At 57.2% G+C, this 14,446-nt stretch overlaps 1 protein-coding gene across 3 annotated transcripts in view; it reads left to right on the top strand.

Annotated features, from left to right (window-relative positions):
* The window catches only part of RPTOR (regulatory associated protein of MTOR complex 1), a 342,816-nt gene that overhangs the window by 137,906 nt on the left and 190,464 nt on the right, over positions 1-14,446 (top strand). For all 3 annotated transcript variants that reach the window (XM_070060172.1, XM_070060173.1, XM_070060174.1), the window contains one exon: positions 8,153-8,311. In XM_070060172.1, the coding sequence (XP_069916273.1) occupies positions 8,153-8,311 (159 nt within the window). The remainder of the gene's footprint in view (positions 1-8,152; positions 8,312-14,446) is intronic.

Here is a 14,446-nt window from a genome sequence, read left to right as displayed (position 1 = left end):
TTGGACGGGTCACCTCCCCAGTGGAGTGGCTGGCGAGTCTGATGCGACCTCTTCCCGCCATCCTCTGTCTGGGGGGGGGGGGGGCAGGCGTGTAACCCACCCGTGTGGTTCCTCTGCAGCCCACCTCATGTATTGAGGGGGGTGAAGGACATAGTGGAACCTGCATGCCAGGGACCCAGACCAAGAGCTGCCCAGTGGTGCGGAGGGAACCTCCGGAGCCTCCTCCCCATGCAGCCGCTGGCCTCTGGCATCTGGTCTGTGTGTGTCCTGAGGCTCTGGAGTCCTGGGAAGAGGTCCTGGAGCCAGGTGGATGTGCGGTGACTTCTATTTGTCGGCTTCCTCCAGTGGTCACCTCTTATTTCTGAGAGTTGTGCTCACCCGGCCCTACCCACTCAGGACCAGCATCTCTGAGCGTCGCCAAAAGCAAGGGCAGAACAGAGAGCCGCCAGCAGGGGGCGGGAGAGGGCCTGGGGCGCTCTCCAGGCTTAGCTTTCTGGTTTTGATTTGTCTGAGGTCCGTCTCTCTGAGTTTGCAGGGAACGCTGTCCGCGTCTTAGGGGGCACTGCCACTGTCACCAGTGAGACTCAGAGCGTGGCTAGGGCTCAGCCTTGCCGCTGGCACGCGTGCCCTTGGCTGAGGTCGATGCACTGGCAGGTGCACAGCACAGTTAGTGTGGCCGTTGTTTTGTTTGTGTTGTTATTCAGGGACTGAGGGGGAAGTTACTGCGTTAACTCAAGAAATAGGTGGTGATGGTGTGCATGGGGGTGACGGGGTTGGAGATGGTGGTGAGCAGAGTGGTGATGGCGGTGTTAGGGATGGCTGTGGTGGTGGTGAGCAGAGTGGTGATGGCGGTGTTAGGGATGGCTGTGGTGGTGGTGAGCAGAGTGGTGATGGTGGTAGAGATGGGGGTATTAGGGATGTCTGTGGTGGTGGTGAGCAGAGTGGTGATGGTGGTAGAGATGGGGGTATTAGGGATGGCTGTGGTGGTGGTGAGCAGAGTGGTGATGGCGGTGTTAGGGATGGCTGTGGTGTGGTGAGCAGAGTGGTGATGGCGGTGTTAGGGATGGCTGTGGTGGTGGTGAGCAGAGTGGTGATGGCGGTGTTAGGGATGGCTGTGGTGGTGGTGAGCAGAGTGGTGATGGCGGTGTTAGGGATGGCTGTGGTGGTGGTGAGCAGAGTGGTGATGGCGGTGTTAGGGATGGCTGTGGTGGTGGTGAGCAGAGTGGTGATGGCGGTGTTAGGGATGTCTGTGGTGTGGTGAGCAGAGTGGTGATGGCGGTGTTAGGGATGGCTGTGGTGGTGGTGAGCAGAGTGGTGATGGTGGTAGAGATGGGGGTGGTGGTGCCTTGGCCTGGGTAGTGGTAGTGGGGATGCACAGAGGTGTTCAATAAAGATTTAAGAGGTCGACTCAGAGCAGGTGACTGACAGATGTGCAGGGGTGAAGCCATGGAACGTGTGCAGATGCTTCTTGGGTTCTAGTTGTCCGGCTGCGAGGTGGGGCCAGCATTCATTTGGAGAGAAGAGGAAGAGGACCATGCTTGGAGGGAAGATGCATTGGGCAGACCTCCCACCACCTGCAAGTCTGGTCCAGAACCTCAGCTGGGGCGTTGGTCACAAGTGGAACCAAGTACTGCGGTGTCTCCATGTCCTCAGCGGCCCTGTGAGGTTGCCCTGGTAATGGGTACATGGCAGAGGGGAGAGGGTGTCGCAGAATCTTCCCACACAGATCATCGGGTTCTTTCCATAGAAAGTGCGAGGTAACATCTTACCACTTCTTGTTTGACTGGCTGGCTGGCTGGCTTTTTTTTTTTTTTGGACTTTAATTTACTTGGTTCACTTTCTTTTTTTTTATTTTTTATTTTATTTTATTTTTTTGACAGGCAGAGTGAACAGTGAGAGAGAGAGAGAGAGAGAAAGGTCTTCCTTTTCCGTTGGTTCACCCCACAATGGCCACTGCGGCCGCCGCAGTGCGCTGATCCGAAGCCAGGAGCCAGGTGCTTCTCCTGGTCTCCCATGCGGGTGCAGGGCCCAAGGACCTGGGCCACTGCATCTGTGTGGGAGACCCAGAAGAAGTTCCTGGCTCCTGGCTTCAGATCAGTGCAGCTCTGGCTATTGCGGCCATCTGGGGAGTGAACCAGCGGATGGAGGACCTCTCTCTCTCGCTGCCTTTGCCTCTCTGTAACTCTGCCTTTCAGATAAACAAATAAAGCTTAAAAAAAAAAATGCTAGACAGTCCTCTCTGCTGGCTTCCCCGAGAAACCTTTCCTGCTTGGTTAGGAGAGAATGGGGTGAGCTTTTCCAGGCCCCAGACCTGGGGCGGAACCCGTCGAATCCTTACGTTGAGTTTGGTGCTCCTGGACAGTTCTGAGAGATCTCCCAGGCGTTTCGGTTTTCTGGGTCTCTGTTGAACTGTTGTCTGTGGCGGCAGAGCTGGGAGGATGGCGTCCAGCCTTGCATACTCACGCGCACGGCTGGGTAGGATCAGTAACTGTGTCCTTGTATGCGAGTTTCCCCTCACTGAGCAGAGCCCGGAGCTCCTCTTCCCCACGTGGCCCTGGCTCTGCCCAGGCGTGCAGCCGTGGTTCGAGCTGCATCAGAAGAGTCGGAGGAGGGCCCCGGGTGCGCAGAGCAGGGGCCTGGTCCCCTGGGTCTCCCCTCTGACATCCATGCTTGAAAGCCCTGAGCTCCCCCCCAGGACGAAAACCTGACGCGGTCGCCCTTGCAGGCGCTGTTAGCCTGGGAGGACACCAGGCACCTGAGGGTGAGCTGAGCTGGGAGCCACGGAGCCTCGGTGAAGCCCAGGCAGGCTTTCTCTCTCCTCCTGTCATGGCCCCTCGGCTCCCAGGCTCCAGGCACATCCCGAGATGCGGCTTTTTACGAACGCGCCCAGCTCAACAGGCAGCGTCGTTTTACGCCCCAGCGAGAACGGCCGTAAGTCTCCCCGTGATGAGATGCTTCTCCTGTCGCCCGCAGCCTGAAGCCATTATGCCTGGCATTCTGGTTTTGAAACAAAGCTTACCGTGGTGTGGTGACATTTAATTTAGTGTTTCTCATTTCAGAGCCTTTGAGGATATCAATTAATTCCCACAAAGCCCCAGGAGGCGTGCTCTCAATGTCTGTAGCGCCCTTCGTGTCGCTCAGCTGGTGAGCCCTGTCCATGCCACGGGCAAGACGCGTCTGAGTCATCGTAACCGTGGCCTTGTGCAGGGTTGGAGAGCAGCCCTACTGTGGGAGCTGCCTCAGGACCAGTCTTGAGTTTTCAGTGGAGCTGTGACGTCACGAGTCCCAGTTCGGTAGCCGTGCAGAGGCCGGCCTGGAGGGAGCAGAGGCCTGGAGGGATGTCCAGATGGGAGCAGAGACCTCCGGGCAGTGGTGGCTGCACAGAGCCCATGGGAGAGGAGCACACGGGGAATGGGGTTGCTTGTTCTTGTTGGGGGTGCCACGTCTTTACATCAGTTTTCCCCACCACTCTGCTAAGCACACGTCCGAGTCTAGTCTGCCTGTGCGACGCGGGCCTAGGAGTCTGCAGGGGCAGGAGGCCGACTGTGCTCGCCAAGAGGCAGGCACCTCCATCTCTAGGCAGGTCTGGGAGGAGGGGTCAGAGGCTGGAATCGCAGGGCGTGTGTGCTTAGCGTGGTCCAGGTGCCCCACTCCCACCCCCCACCACCGTGCTCTCGGGAGCCTGCGGGAGGCAGAAGGTGATGCCTGGCAGTTCTCGGGCTGTGGCCCTGGCTCAGAGTGGGAGTGCCGTGAGCTGGCCATGGTCGCTGTGGTGCCTCCTGGCACCACACTTTGCAGGCAGTAAAGTCCTTTTGGTCAGGAATGAGTGTTCACACACAAGGGTTATTTGCCACTTTCTTCATGTCGTCTGATTGAAGTGCCAGTGGGCTGAGTCACTGAAGGCGGGCCAGTGCCTTCCTACTCACGGGCAGAGAGGTGGACTCGAGAGAGGGCACGGCTGGGAGCAGGGTGTTGCCACCGTGTGCCATCTGGCACGGACCTGGCCTCCTCGAACCTTCCTCCCACCCCCTGTTTCGGCCGCCTCTGTGATGGAAAGCAAAGCTAGACCTGCTGGCGCGTGACTCCGCCAGGCTCCGAGTGCCCCCTGGTGCCAGGCAGGAGACCCCTTCCACCCTGGCCTTTCTTCCGGACAGATTTACTTGATTTGGTTGCGGGGAGGTCTCACGGCAGAACTTCTGCCCCACGGCGGAAGCACTGTGGTTGGGGAGAGCGTCTGGCAGTGCTGCTGTCTGTGCACCGCGACGGGGACTCCAAGGCCTGCGGGCCCAGGGCCCGCCTCGGAGGGGTGGCTCCCGAGACAGCCGGAGTGCCATTGAACCCACTTGGGTTGGGCGCTCCGGAGTGCTTCCCCTGTTACTGCTCGTGGGAGTAAATAAAGACGCTTCCTGTCCTCTGCTCACAGAGAAAATAAACAGCAAGCTTGGAACTCCTTTCAGCACCCTTAAACATTTCCTTTGAGTCCTACCTCTGCGTCTTTGCTGCTCCTGGACAAGCCGCCTCCACGCACTCCTGGAGTAAGAAAACACACACGGCTTCCTGGGCCTGCGCACCCACCTCCCGGCGGCCTCAGCGCTGTGGCTCCACTCCCCTCGGCCTGGGGTCCCGTGGATTGCGCTGGTGCTAAGATGTCACTAGTCACTTCTGCCTCCGCAGCCGTGGCGCCGTTTAAAGCACTTGTATTAAAAATGTATAGGTACTGGGGCCGGCGCTGTGGCGTACGGCACCAGCATCCCATATGAGCGCCAGTTGGAGTCTGGGCTGCTCCACTTCCAGTTCAGGTCTCTACTATGGCCTGGGAAAGCAGTGGATGATAGCCCCAGTCCTTGGGCCCCTGCACCTGCATGGGCAATGCGGAGAAGGCTCCTGGCTCCCGGCTTCTGATGGGCCCAGCTCCAGCCGTTGCTGCCCTTTGGGGAGTGAACCAGTGGATGGAAGACTTCTCCCTCCCTGCCTCTGCATCTCTCTCTTTCAAATAAATAAATACTTATAAAAAAGTATAGGTATTTATTGTAATGGACATAAAGTCCCAGATGAAAATATCTAGCAGAATAGCATGTGGCTTGTTGCTGAGTTTGGCCATCATAGCCGCTGTGGCTTGGAGGAAGGTCTGGATCCTGGGTGGCACAGGTGGTAGCACATGCATGAGGTGTTCTGATGAGGGGCTGGCTTAGCTGGGCCCCGCATGTTTATTGATGTCTGTGTTGGGAGAGAGGAGGCAGCAGCTGCCGTGCAGGTCTGACACCACCTCCTCTCTGTCCCGTCCCTTCTGCCTGGCCTGGGGGCAGGCTGGGGGCAGGGGCAGGGACATCTGAATGAAACGCCCCCTTCTTTGCCCCCAGAACTGATGTCCTCTCATTTGATGGGAGTAAGCGAGACGCAGGTGTCAGGCAGGGGACTGCTGAACGGACGTTTCAGTGCCCACACGCGGCTGCGAGCTTCTGCGCACGGTGTGATGTGTTGACGTTTACTTACGTCCGTCAGTGACAGGCGGGATTTCATCGCCTGGGTCTGTTTGCTGATTATTGTGGTTAATGTCACTAGCAGTCTGTTATCACTCAGCAGCAAGTTGTAAAGTTCGAGAGAGGACCTAAAAATAGTGCCTTGTTCCGGAAGGCAGGGCCTGAACTGACGATGAACCTGAGAAGCGCCAGTCTCCTCTGTGGCGCTGTTGTGTTTTGCACATGGTGCCCTGGCCCTAAGGGAGGAGACACTGAGAAGGGAGACCGCTTTGCCAGCTCAGGCACAGCCCAAGTTGTCCTGCGTAGCACTGGGTTGTGATCCTTGTCGGTTTGTGGTTCCACACTGGGCGTTGCTTCTAGGTACAGAAACTCAGGGAACCTGGGCAGGCTTTCAAAGCTTTCGTGTTCACCCATCTGCTGAGGACGTCCCGAGTGCAGGGCAGCAGGGTGTCAAGGACCGTGTGTTGTTTTCCTCAGAGTAGTCAGGTGGTCAGGGGCCGGATACTGCCACGTGTGCAGACGAACCTCACTGGCTCCTCTTCGTGTCTCCCAGAAGGGCAGGTTGGCGTCGCCGGCTCCGCTGTGCTTCTCCCGAGGGCGTCCCGTGCTGGCCCTTAGGACCTCGTCTCGTGCAGCTCTTCCCGGCTGCTCTCCCTGTTCCTCCAGCGACGCCGAGGCCGGGCTTGCTCGCTTTTTAAAGTTGAAAAGTTTGTCAAAGTTTGAGCATACACATCACTTTCTAAAATCAAAACACAACCCCTGCACACAGACAACCCTTCTGGCTTTTCTCCTCAGTAGGCATGGCCATATTTTGAAGGATCTATGTTTGATGCTTTTTATTGATTTACCCATTTGGGGCATTTTTATCGACTTCCTGGCACGGCTTTCAGTGCTCTGGTACTCGTGCTTGCACGCCTGTTCTCTCAGTTCCTCTCCATTTGGGAATTTACGTTGAAGGTTCTTTGTAACCAGACAAAGAGAAGTGAAAATGCAGTGGGAGACTCTGCTGGTGAGCCCCACGGCCCCGCCACGTGCCTCAGTGTCCTCGCCGCACGGCGCTGGCCTGCCCTCTGCCAGTGAGGCCAGTGTCCGTGACGTCTTGTCTATGTGAGCCCTGTGCAAGCTCAGACCTGCGTGTGCAGGCGCCCGCGGGGCTGGCAGCGCTCGGCCCCACTTCCTTCCCCGGCTCTGCCTACGCGTTTGTTTCTCACGGGAGCCTCAGCCGCAGCGTCACCTGCGCGGTAGCTCGCCGGCTGTGTGTTGGGAAAGCTCGGAGCTCGTGGGTTACCGAGGAGGACTGGCGCTTGGGCGGTGCCAGCGCGGCCTCCCCACGCAGAAAGCGCCTTCCCGTCTTCTCCAGTCTGTGTGCTCCGAGTTTTGTGCGTCTCATGCTTGGCTTACCCCTGTCCGCTTGGTTTTCTCTGTTGCTGTGTGATTTTTTTGGGGGCCGATATCCTGCTTACTGTCTGCATCTATAAAGGTCACTGACTCACGCTCAGCCCTAGGTCTGGGTCAGGACCCGAGCTGTGAGAGCTGTGACTGCCGGCTGAGAGCATTCCACTTTGCATCCTTATAGGTTTTTTTTTTTTTCCTAATTTTGTTAAAAAAATATTTATTTGTTTGAGAGGTAGAGTTACAGACAGAAAAAGAGAGGCAGAGGCTTCTTCCATCTGTTGGTTCACTGCCCAGATGGCTGCAACGGCTGGAGTTGGGTCGATCTGAAGCCAGGAGCCAGGACCTTCCTCCAGGTCTCCCATGTGGGTGCAGGGGCCCAAGGACTTGGACCATCTTCCACTGCTTTCCCAGGCCGTAGCAGGGAGCTGGATCCGAAGTGGAGCAGCCGGGAAACGAACTGGTGCCCGAATGGGATGCCGGCGCCGCAGCAGAGGCTCAGCCCACTGCGCCAAGTGCCAGCCCCACTGCAAGCCTTCATTGGGACAGATTATTTCTTTTCCACGTTCCAGGCGTTTTCAAAAGAATTCTGTGCTCTGAGAAACACTTCTAAGAGGAAGGGTTGGAAGGGCTGTTGTTGTTTTTTAAATTTCATTTCATTTGAGGGGCAGACAGAGACCTCATGCACTCCCTGAATGCCTGCAGCAGGCAGGACTGGGTCAGGCGGAAGCTACCTGAGCCGCCACCTGCTGCCCCCCAGGTCCATCCCTGCTGGTGCCCGCGCGGCCGGACCCTCCTCAAGTGCAGGCTCTTCCCTTCACCTGAGAGGGAAGTGAAAGCGGGAGAGAGCTGGGGCCTGAACCTAGGCACTCGATACAGGATGTGTGTGTCCCACGGGACCTCGTATTTTAATATAGTTTATTTCTAATCTACTTGAATGTGCCTCGTGGGCGGCAAGGGCCCACCTGCTGCCTAGGGTGCGCCTCAGCAGGAAGCTGATCGGAGTGGAGAACCAGGACGCGAGCCAGCGCCTGGGTGAGATGCGAGTGTCTCGCACGGTGGTGTCGCCTGCCCCCAGGAGGCACTCGTCACTGTGTCACAGTGGTGGTGGCGCTGGCCTCAGCGTCACCCAGTGACAGCCCTTCCTGAGTGTGCGTTGACGCGTGTGCATTTCTGCAGGCGTCCTGTGAGAGGGGCCGTGTCCAGGGCGGCGCGGCTGTCAGGTGCAACCCTGGGGAGCGCGGAGCCCGTGATCAGTGTCTCCTTTCTGCTCTCCGCAGGCCCGGTACAAGCAGAGCCTGGACCCGACGGTGGACGAGGTCAAGAAGCTGTGCACGTCCCTGCGCCGCAACGCCAAGGAGGAGCGGGTCCTCTTCCACTACAACGGCCACGGGGTGCCCAGGCCCACGGTGAACGGCGAGGTCTGGGTCTTCAACAAGGTGGGCTGCCCCTCAGTCTGGGTGGTCAGCGGCAGGGCCCGCCCACCCTCAGCTGCTGTTGAGCCAAGTCCTGTGGGGTCTGCCCGGGACCCTGGGCCCGCTGCCCGATGGGGAGACCTGGCTCGACTTCCGTCTCGCGATGCAGAGGTCTGGAGGCACGAGGAGGGGTCCCCGCTGCAGCCACATCCGTGGTGCCCCGAGCAGGGAGTCCAGGGCTGCTTGCGCCGCTTGTTCCTGCTAAGGCCCTCTGAGGAAAGCCCTCGAGAACCGGCCTTCCGCTTTGATGGTTGCAACATCCCTGTTTGGTTAGAATTTTCCTTTGAGAATCAGTGATTTTTTTTAGAGGAAAATGATGGAAGCAGGCCAAAGAGCTGATTCCCAGCCCCACTGCAGGCACGGCCGTGGCCCCTTCCTGCCCGTCTCTTGTTCCGTGAGCAGACGTGAGGACCGAGCGGGCGGCGGCGCCTCCTGCCGTCTCTGTCAGCCTGCGGGTGCTCCCGCCACGCTCCGCTCCGGGAACGCAGCGCCCCCGCCCTCCCACGTCAGAGAAGCGGGCTTGAGTTGTGCTTGCGAGCGTCAGGACTGTGGGCACAGGAAGACCTTCCCGGGCCTCTGTGTGGTCCTGGGGAGAGAACCTTCCGTTGTCCTGAGCATGCAGAGTGGGACCTACAAAGAACATCGCAAGCTCCCCGTTCCTGCCAGCGAGCGCTCGGTGGTCGTCCCCGCCCCGGTTCCCCTCAGAGCACAGGCAGCCGGCAGGGCAGCTGGTCGGGGAGGCCCGAGGGAGGCGCCGAGACCTTGCACAGCAGCGGAAGGGAGCGGGGAGCTGAGGAGGCAGGAGCCCAGCTCTGCCTCCGGGTGGTGCCCTTTCTCGCTTGCGCAGCCCTAGCTGCCAGCTCTGTTTTCATCGTCTTTGTTAATGACCGAACAGATAACTTAGCTAACAAAGCCTGACGGAGTGGGCTATCGGCCGGAGTGGGCTGTCGGCCGGAGCGGGCTGTTGGCCCGAGCGGGCTGTCGGAGGGAGCGGGCTGTCGGCAGGAGTGGGCTGTCGGCAGGAGCGGGCTGTCGGCCAGAGCGGGCTGTCGGCCGGAGCGGGCTGTCGGCTGGAGCGGGCTGTCGGCAGGAGTGGGCTGTCAGAGGGTCGCCTTACCAGCTCTGAGTTCAGAAGGCGGCCTCTGGACTGTCTCTCGGTCTGATTTAATGCCTTTGTTTCTTCGTGGGTTTAGTTCAGACTGGTTGAGAAAAGCCAGCTGGAATTTCTGAGACTTGTGGAGACAGCCTTGACGTACAGACACGGCTGGAGGCCGGGAACGAGAGAGGGAAGGCTGCCTCGTGCAGTCCTGGCCCGTAAGAGAGCTGCTGGCTGTGGTAGCGACAGAGCAGAGCAGACAGCAGCACTAGGACAGCCAGAGGTGCGCACGCAGCTGCCACCGGGAGACACGCCAGCTGCGGCAAGCGCTCCGTGTGCCCAGCTGGAGGTCTCAGTTTCCGTGTTTCAGTAGTCGATAAATTGGAACTGATAGCTCAGGTACATAATTAAAAACTTTCTCCCAGGGTGGGCGCTTGGCCTAGTGGTGCACACACAAGTGAGCACAGCTGTATCCCACGGTGGAGGGCCTGGGGTCCATACGCAGCTTCCTGCTAGCGCAGGTCCTAGAGGCAGTGGTGATGGCTCAGACACTTGGGTCTCTGCCACCCATGTGGGAGATTTAAATTGAGTTTCTGGCTCTGGCTTCAGTATAGCCTGCCTAGCCCCAGCCAGTGCAGGCTTCCGTGGAGTGAACCAGCAGATATGAGCTCCCTGTCTGCCTCTCCAATTAAAACACACATATGGCCGGCACCGCAGCTCACTAGGCTAATCCTCCGCCTTGCGGCGCCGGCACACCGGGTTCTAGTCCCGGTCGGGGTGCTGGATTCTGTCCCGGTTGCCCCTCTTCCAGGCCAGCTCTCTGCTGTGGCCCGGGAGTGCAGTGGAGGATGGCCCAAGTGCTTGGGCCCTGCACCCCATGGGAGACCAGGAAAAGCACCTGGCTCCTGGCTCCTGCCATCGGATCAGCGCGGTGCGCTGGCCACAGTGCGCCGGCCGCGGCGGCCATTGGAGGGTGAACCAACGGCAAAGGAAGACCTTTCTCTTTGTCTCTCTCTCTCTCACTGTCCACTCTGCCTGTCAAAAAAAAAAAAAAAAAAAGAAAAGCCACACACGCACATGCACCCACACAAAACCAGACAACTTTCTCCCAAAGAAAACTCCAGACGTAGTATATTTACTTATAGTAAAAAAAAAAATCAGTATTAATTGAGAAGATCTGAACAGTACTGTCACCCTAAATTCATTTATTTTTTTAAGATTTGTTTTATTTATTTGAGAGGCAGTTACAGAGGAAGAGACAGAGGAGAAGTCTTCCATCACCTGCTGTTCAAATGGCTGCAATGGCCAGGGCTGGGCCAGGAGCCAGGAGCTTCTTCCAGGTCTCCCACGCTGGTTTGAGACCCGGCTGCTCCTCTTCCGATCCAGCTCTCTGCTGTGGCCTGGGAAAGCAGTGGAAGATGGCCCAAGTCCTTGGGCCCCTGCACCCGTGTGGGAGACCCGTAAGAAGCCCCTGGTTCTGGCTTCAGATCAGCCCAGCTCTGGCCGTTACAGCCATTTAGGGAGTGAACCAGCGGATGGAGGACCCCCCCCCCCCCCCCCGTAGCTCTGCCTTTCGAATAAATAAATAAACCTTAAAAAAAAAAAAAAAAAGAAAGAAATGTGAATTGGGGCCTGTGTTGTGGGACAGCAAGTAAAGTTGCCACCTGTGATGCCGATATCCCAAATTGGCGCTGGTTTAAGTCCCGGCTCTGCTTCCCATCCAGTCTCCTGCTAATATACCTGGGAAAGCAGCAGAAGATGGCCCAAGACCTTGGGCCCCTGCACCCAAATGGGACACCTGGAAAAAGCTCCTGGCTCCTGGCTTCAGATCAGCGCAGCTCTAGCTGTTGTGACCATTTAAGAAGTGAACCAGCGGAGGAGGATCTCTCTCTCTCTCTCTCTCTCCCCCCCTCCCCCTCTCCCCCTCTCCCTCTCTCCCTCTCTCCCTCTCTCCCTCTCTCCCTCTCTCTCTCTCTTTCTCTCTGCTTCTGTCTCTCTGTAACTCTGCCTTTCAAATAAATAAATAAATCTTTTTAAAAAAACTTAATAAAGAATTTTTTCTAAAGATTTATTTTATTTAATTGAGTTGCAGAGAGAGAGAGAAGTCTTCCATCTGCTGGTTCACTCCCTAAATGGTCCTGGAGTTGAGCTTCCTTTGGGTCTCCATGTGGGTACAGGAGCCAAAGGACTTGGGCCATCTTCCACTGCTTTCCCAGGCACCCCAGCAGGGAACCGGATTGGAAGTGGAATAGCCGGGACTTGAACTGGCGCCCATGTGGGATGCCAGTGCCACAGATCAGGCCACAGCACCGGCCCCTATGATTAAGAATTTTACACCAGTAAGTTTAGCAATTACACTAAATGGACAGATTCCTTAAAAATAGAACTTTCCAAAGCTGACCTTAAATGAAATAAAACCTGAATAGCCCTATACTTACCGAAATCCGATGCATAGTTAAAACCCTTCTCACCAGGGCTGGCGTTGTGGTGTAGTGGGTAAAGGAAGACAAACCAGGCTTTTAACCCCTGGGAGCCAAGGACTTCTCTCCTGCTCACCCTTGCGTGCCCAGCTCCAAGTGCACGCAGGTGGACAGGGGAGGGGATGTTCTTCGTCCAGCGTCATCCTGGGGGCCAGTGTCCTGGCTGCCCGTGTGCCCTGCTCTCCTCCCCACTCTGCGTTCTTCCTCCCTGACCTGGCCCTCGGTCATGGGTCCCCACCGATGTGCCGGCTTCCTGGAGCAGGGTCTGTCTGTGAGCTGCTGTGTCTGCAGGTGGCACCGGCTGTCCATTTCCTCTCTTCTCACCTGCCACCAGGCTGGGTGCCCGGGGCACCTGTTCGTCCCTGTAGTCCCATTGCTGAACCTTTTCTACCGTCTGGGTCTCCCACTTGGGTGCAGGGCCCCAAGCATTTGGACCATCTTCCCCGGCCTCAGGTGCATCAGGAGGGAGCTGGGTCTGAAACGCAGCAGCTCGGACTGGAGCTGGCGCTCGTGGGGTGCCGCTGTCACAGGGCCGCTCTGGCTTCTCTTCTCAGTGGGGAAAGTTCCTCCCACTGCACCCCTTTGCCTGTGCAGCCAGGCACTGCCGCGCGCGTCCCTGTCTCTCCAGCCTGTGAGCTCTGTCTGCGAAGGCTGAGATCTCTCCCCCCTCTCCTCGCTGTATTGAGCGTGGAGCTGCAGATTTGTGTGGTTTTGCATTTTTGGTGTTGCAGCGTGGTGCGTCAGGGCAGGTGGAGAACATCCTGGCGGAGGGAGCCGGGTAGGCGCCCAGCGTGGCTCTGGTGAGCAGGTGCAGTCCACGGAGGCCTCCTGGAGGCAGCCGTCTCAGGGAGCGCACAGCCTGTACGTCAGCGTGGGAGGTCTCGGCGTGGTGACCTCAGAGAGACTGGGGTTAGGAACTCTGCATGGTGTGTGGCAGAGACCAGAGCTGGACGCCATCCTCCCCGCTTTGCTGCCACAGACAACAGGTCAGCTTGGACCCAGAAAACCGAAATGCCTGAACTGTCCAGGAGCACCAAACTCAACGTAAGGATTCGACGGGTTCTGCCCCAGGTCTGGGGCCTGGAAAAGCTCACCCCATTCTCCTCACCAAGCAGGAAGGGTTTCTGGGGAAGGCCAGGAGAGAGGACTGCCAGCATTTCTTTTCTTTCCTTTTTATTTAAAGAAATATTTATTTATTTATTTGAAAGGCAGAGTTATAGAGAGGCAGAGGCAGCAAGGGAGAGAGAGAGTCTTCCATGTGCTGGTTCACTCCCCAAATGGCCGCAATGGTGGGAGCTGAGCTGATCCGGAGCCAGGAGCCAGGAGCCAGGAGCTTCTTCTGGGTCTCCCATGTGGGTGCAGGGACCCAAGCACTTGGGCCATCTTCCACTGCTTTCCCAGGCCACAACAGAGAGCTGGATGGGAAGTAGAGCTGCCAGGACTCAAACCCGTGCCCATATGGGATGTGGCACTGCAGGCGGAGCTTTACCTGCTACGGCACAGCACCGGCCCCGTCAATGCTTCTTTATTTTGATAAAATATGCATTTAGCTACTGGAAGGTGGGCATGAAGATTTTTAAATGCCTGTTACAGGAAAATATCCTCATGATTTTTGAAAAGCAGGATTTATGCCAGAGCACAGCTGTCATTTGCTAAAACTGCTACAGTATCCGTGTGGAGCGCTGCGAGCGTGACCTTGACTTCTGAGGTTCCCAGTGCTGAGCGTGACCTTGACTTCTAGGTTCCCAGTGCTGTGAGTTTGCTTAGTGGCTGAGGCTGTCAGGAAAGACTGTTCATCCGGGGAAGCGCTGAAGTCTCTGGGTCATCTCCTCTTAAGAGTTTCATAGTATTTTAGTGGTTTTCTTTTTTTTTTTTTTTGAAGATTTATTTATTTGAAAGTCAGAGTTACAGAAAGGTAGAGACAGAGACAGTAGTCCTCCTCCATCCGCTGGTTCACTTCCTAAATGGTCACAACAGCTGGAGCTGTGCCCATCTGAAGCCAGGAGCCAGGAGCTTCTTCTGGGTCTCCCACGTGGGTGCAGGGGCCCAAGCACATGGGCCATCTTCCACTGCTTTCCCAGGCCACAGCAGAGAGCTGGATTGGAAGTAGAGCAGCCGGAACATGAACCAGCGCCCATATGGGATGCTGGCGCTTCAGGCCAGGGCTTTAATCCACTGTGCCACAGAGCTGGACCCAGTATTTTAGTTTTTTAAAAATACCGTTTCCTTGCCTCTAAGAGATACAGAACCACTGAGTTGTATTCACTGATTTCTCAGACGCTGGGGCCCCGTTCTCTGTCCCAGCGTGCATCCCAGGTGCGCGGTGTGCCATGTCCGATGTGGGCGGCTGCGCTGAGAGTCCCCGGATGGACAGTGCAGTGTGGTCTGCCCCAGAAAGAGCCCCCTGTAGCCAGAGCAGGCCGCTGTGGACGCATTTGTACAAATGTAGAAGATGAACAGGTGAAGCTGAGCTGTTGTGTTCCCTCCCTTCCGGCGCCTGTCCTGCTGGTGGTAGTGGCCCCT

This window comes from Oryctolagus cuniculus, chromosome 17, assembly GCF_964237555.1.
Source record: "Oryctolagus cuniculus chromosome 17, mOryCun1.1, whole genome shotgun sequence".
Lineage (NCBI taxonomy): Eukaryota > Metazoa > Chordata > Mammalia > Lagomorpha > Leporidae > Oryctolagus > Oryctolagus cuniculus.
Note: the sequence above shows the minus strand (reverse complement) of the source record. Positions and strands in the feature narration are given on the sequence as shown.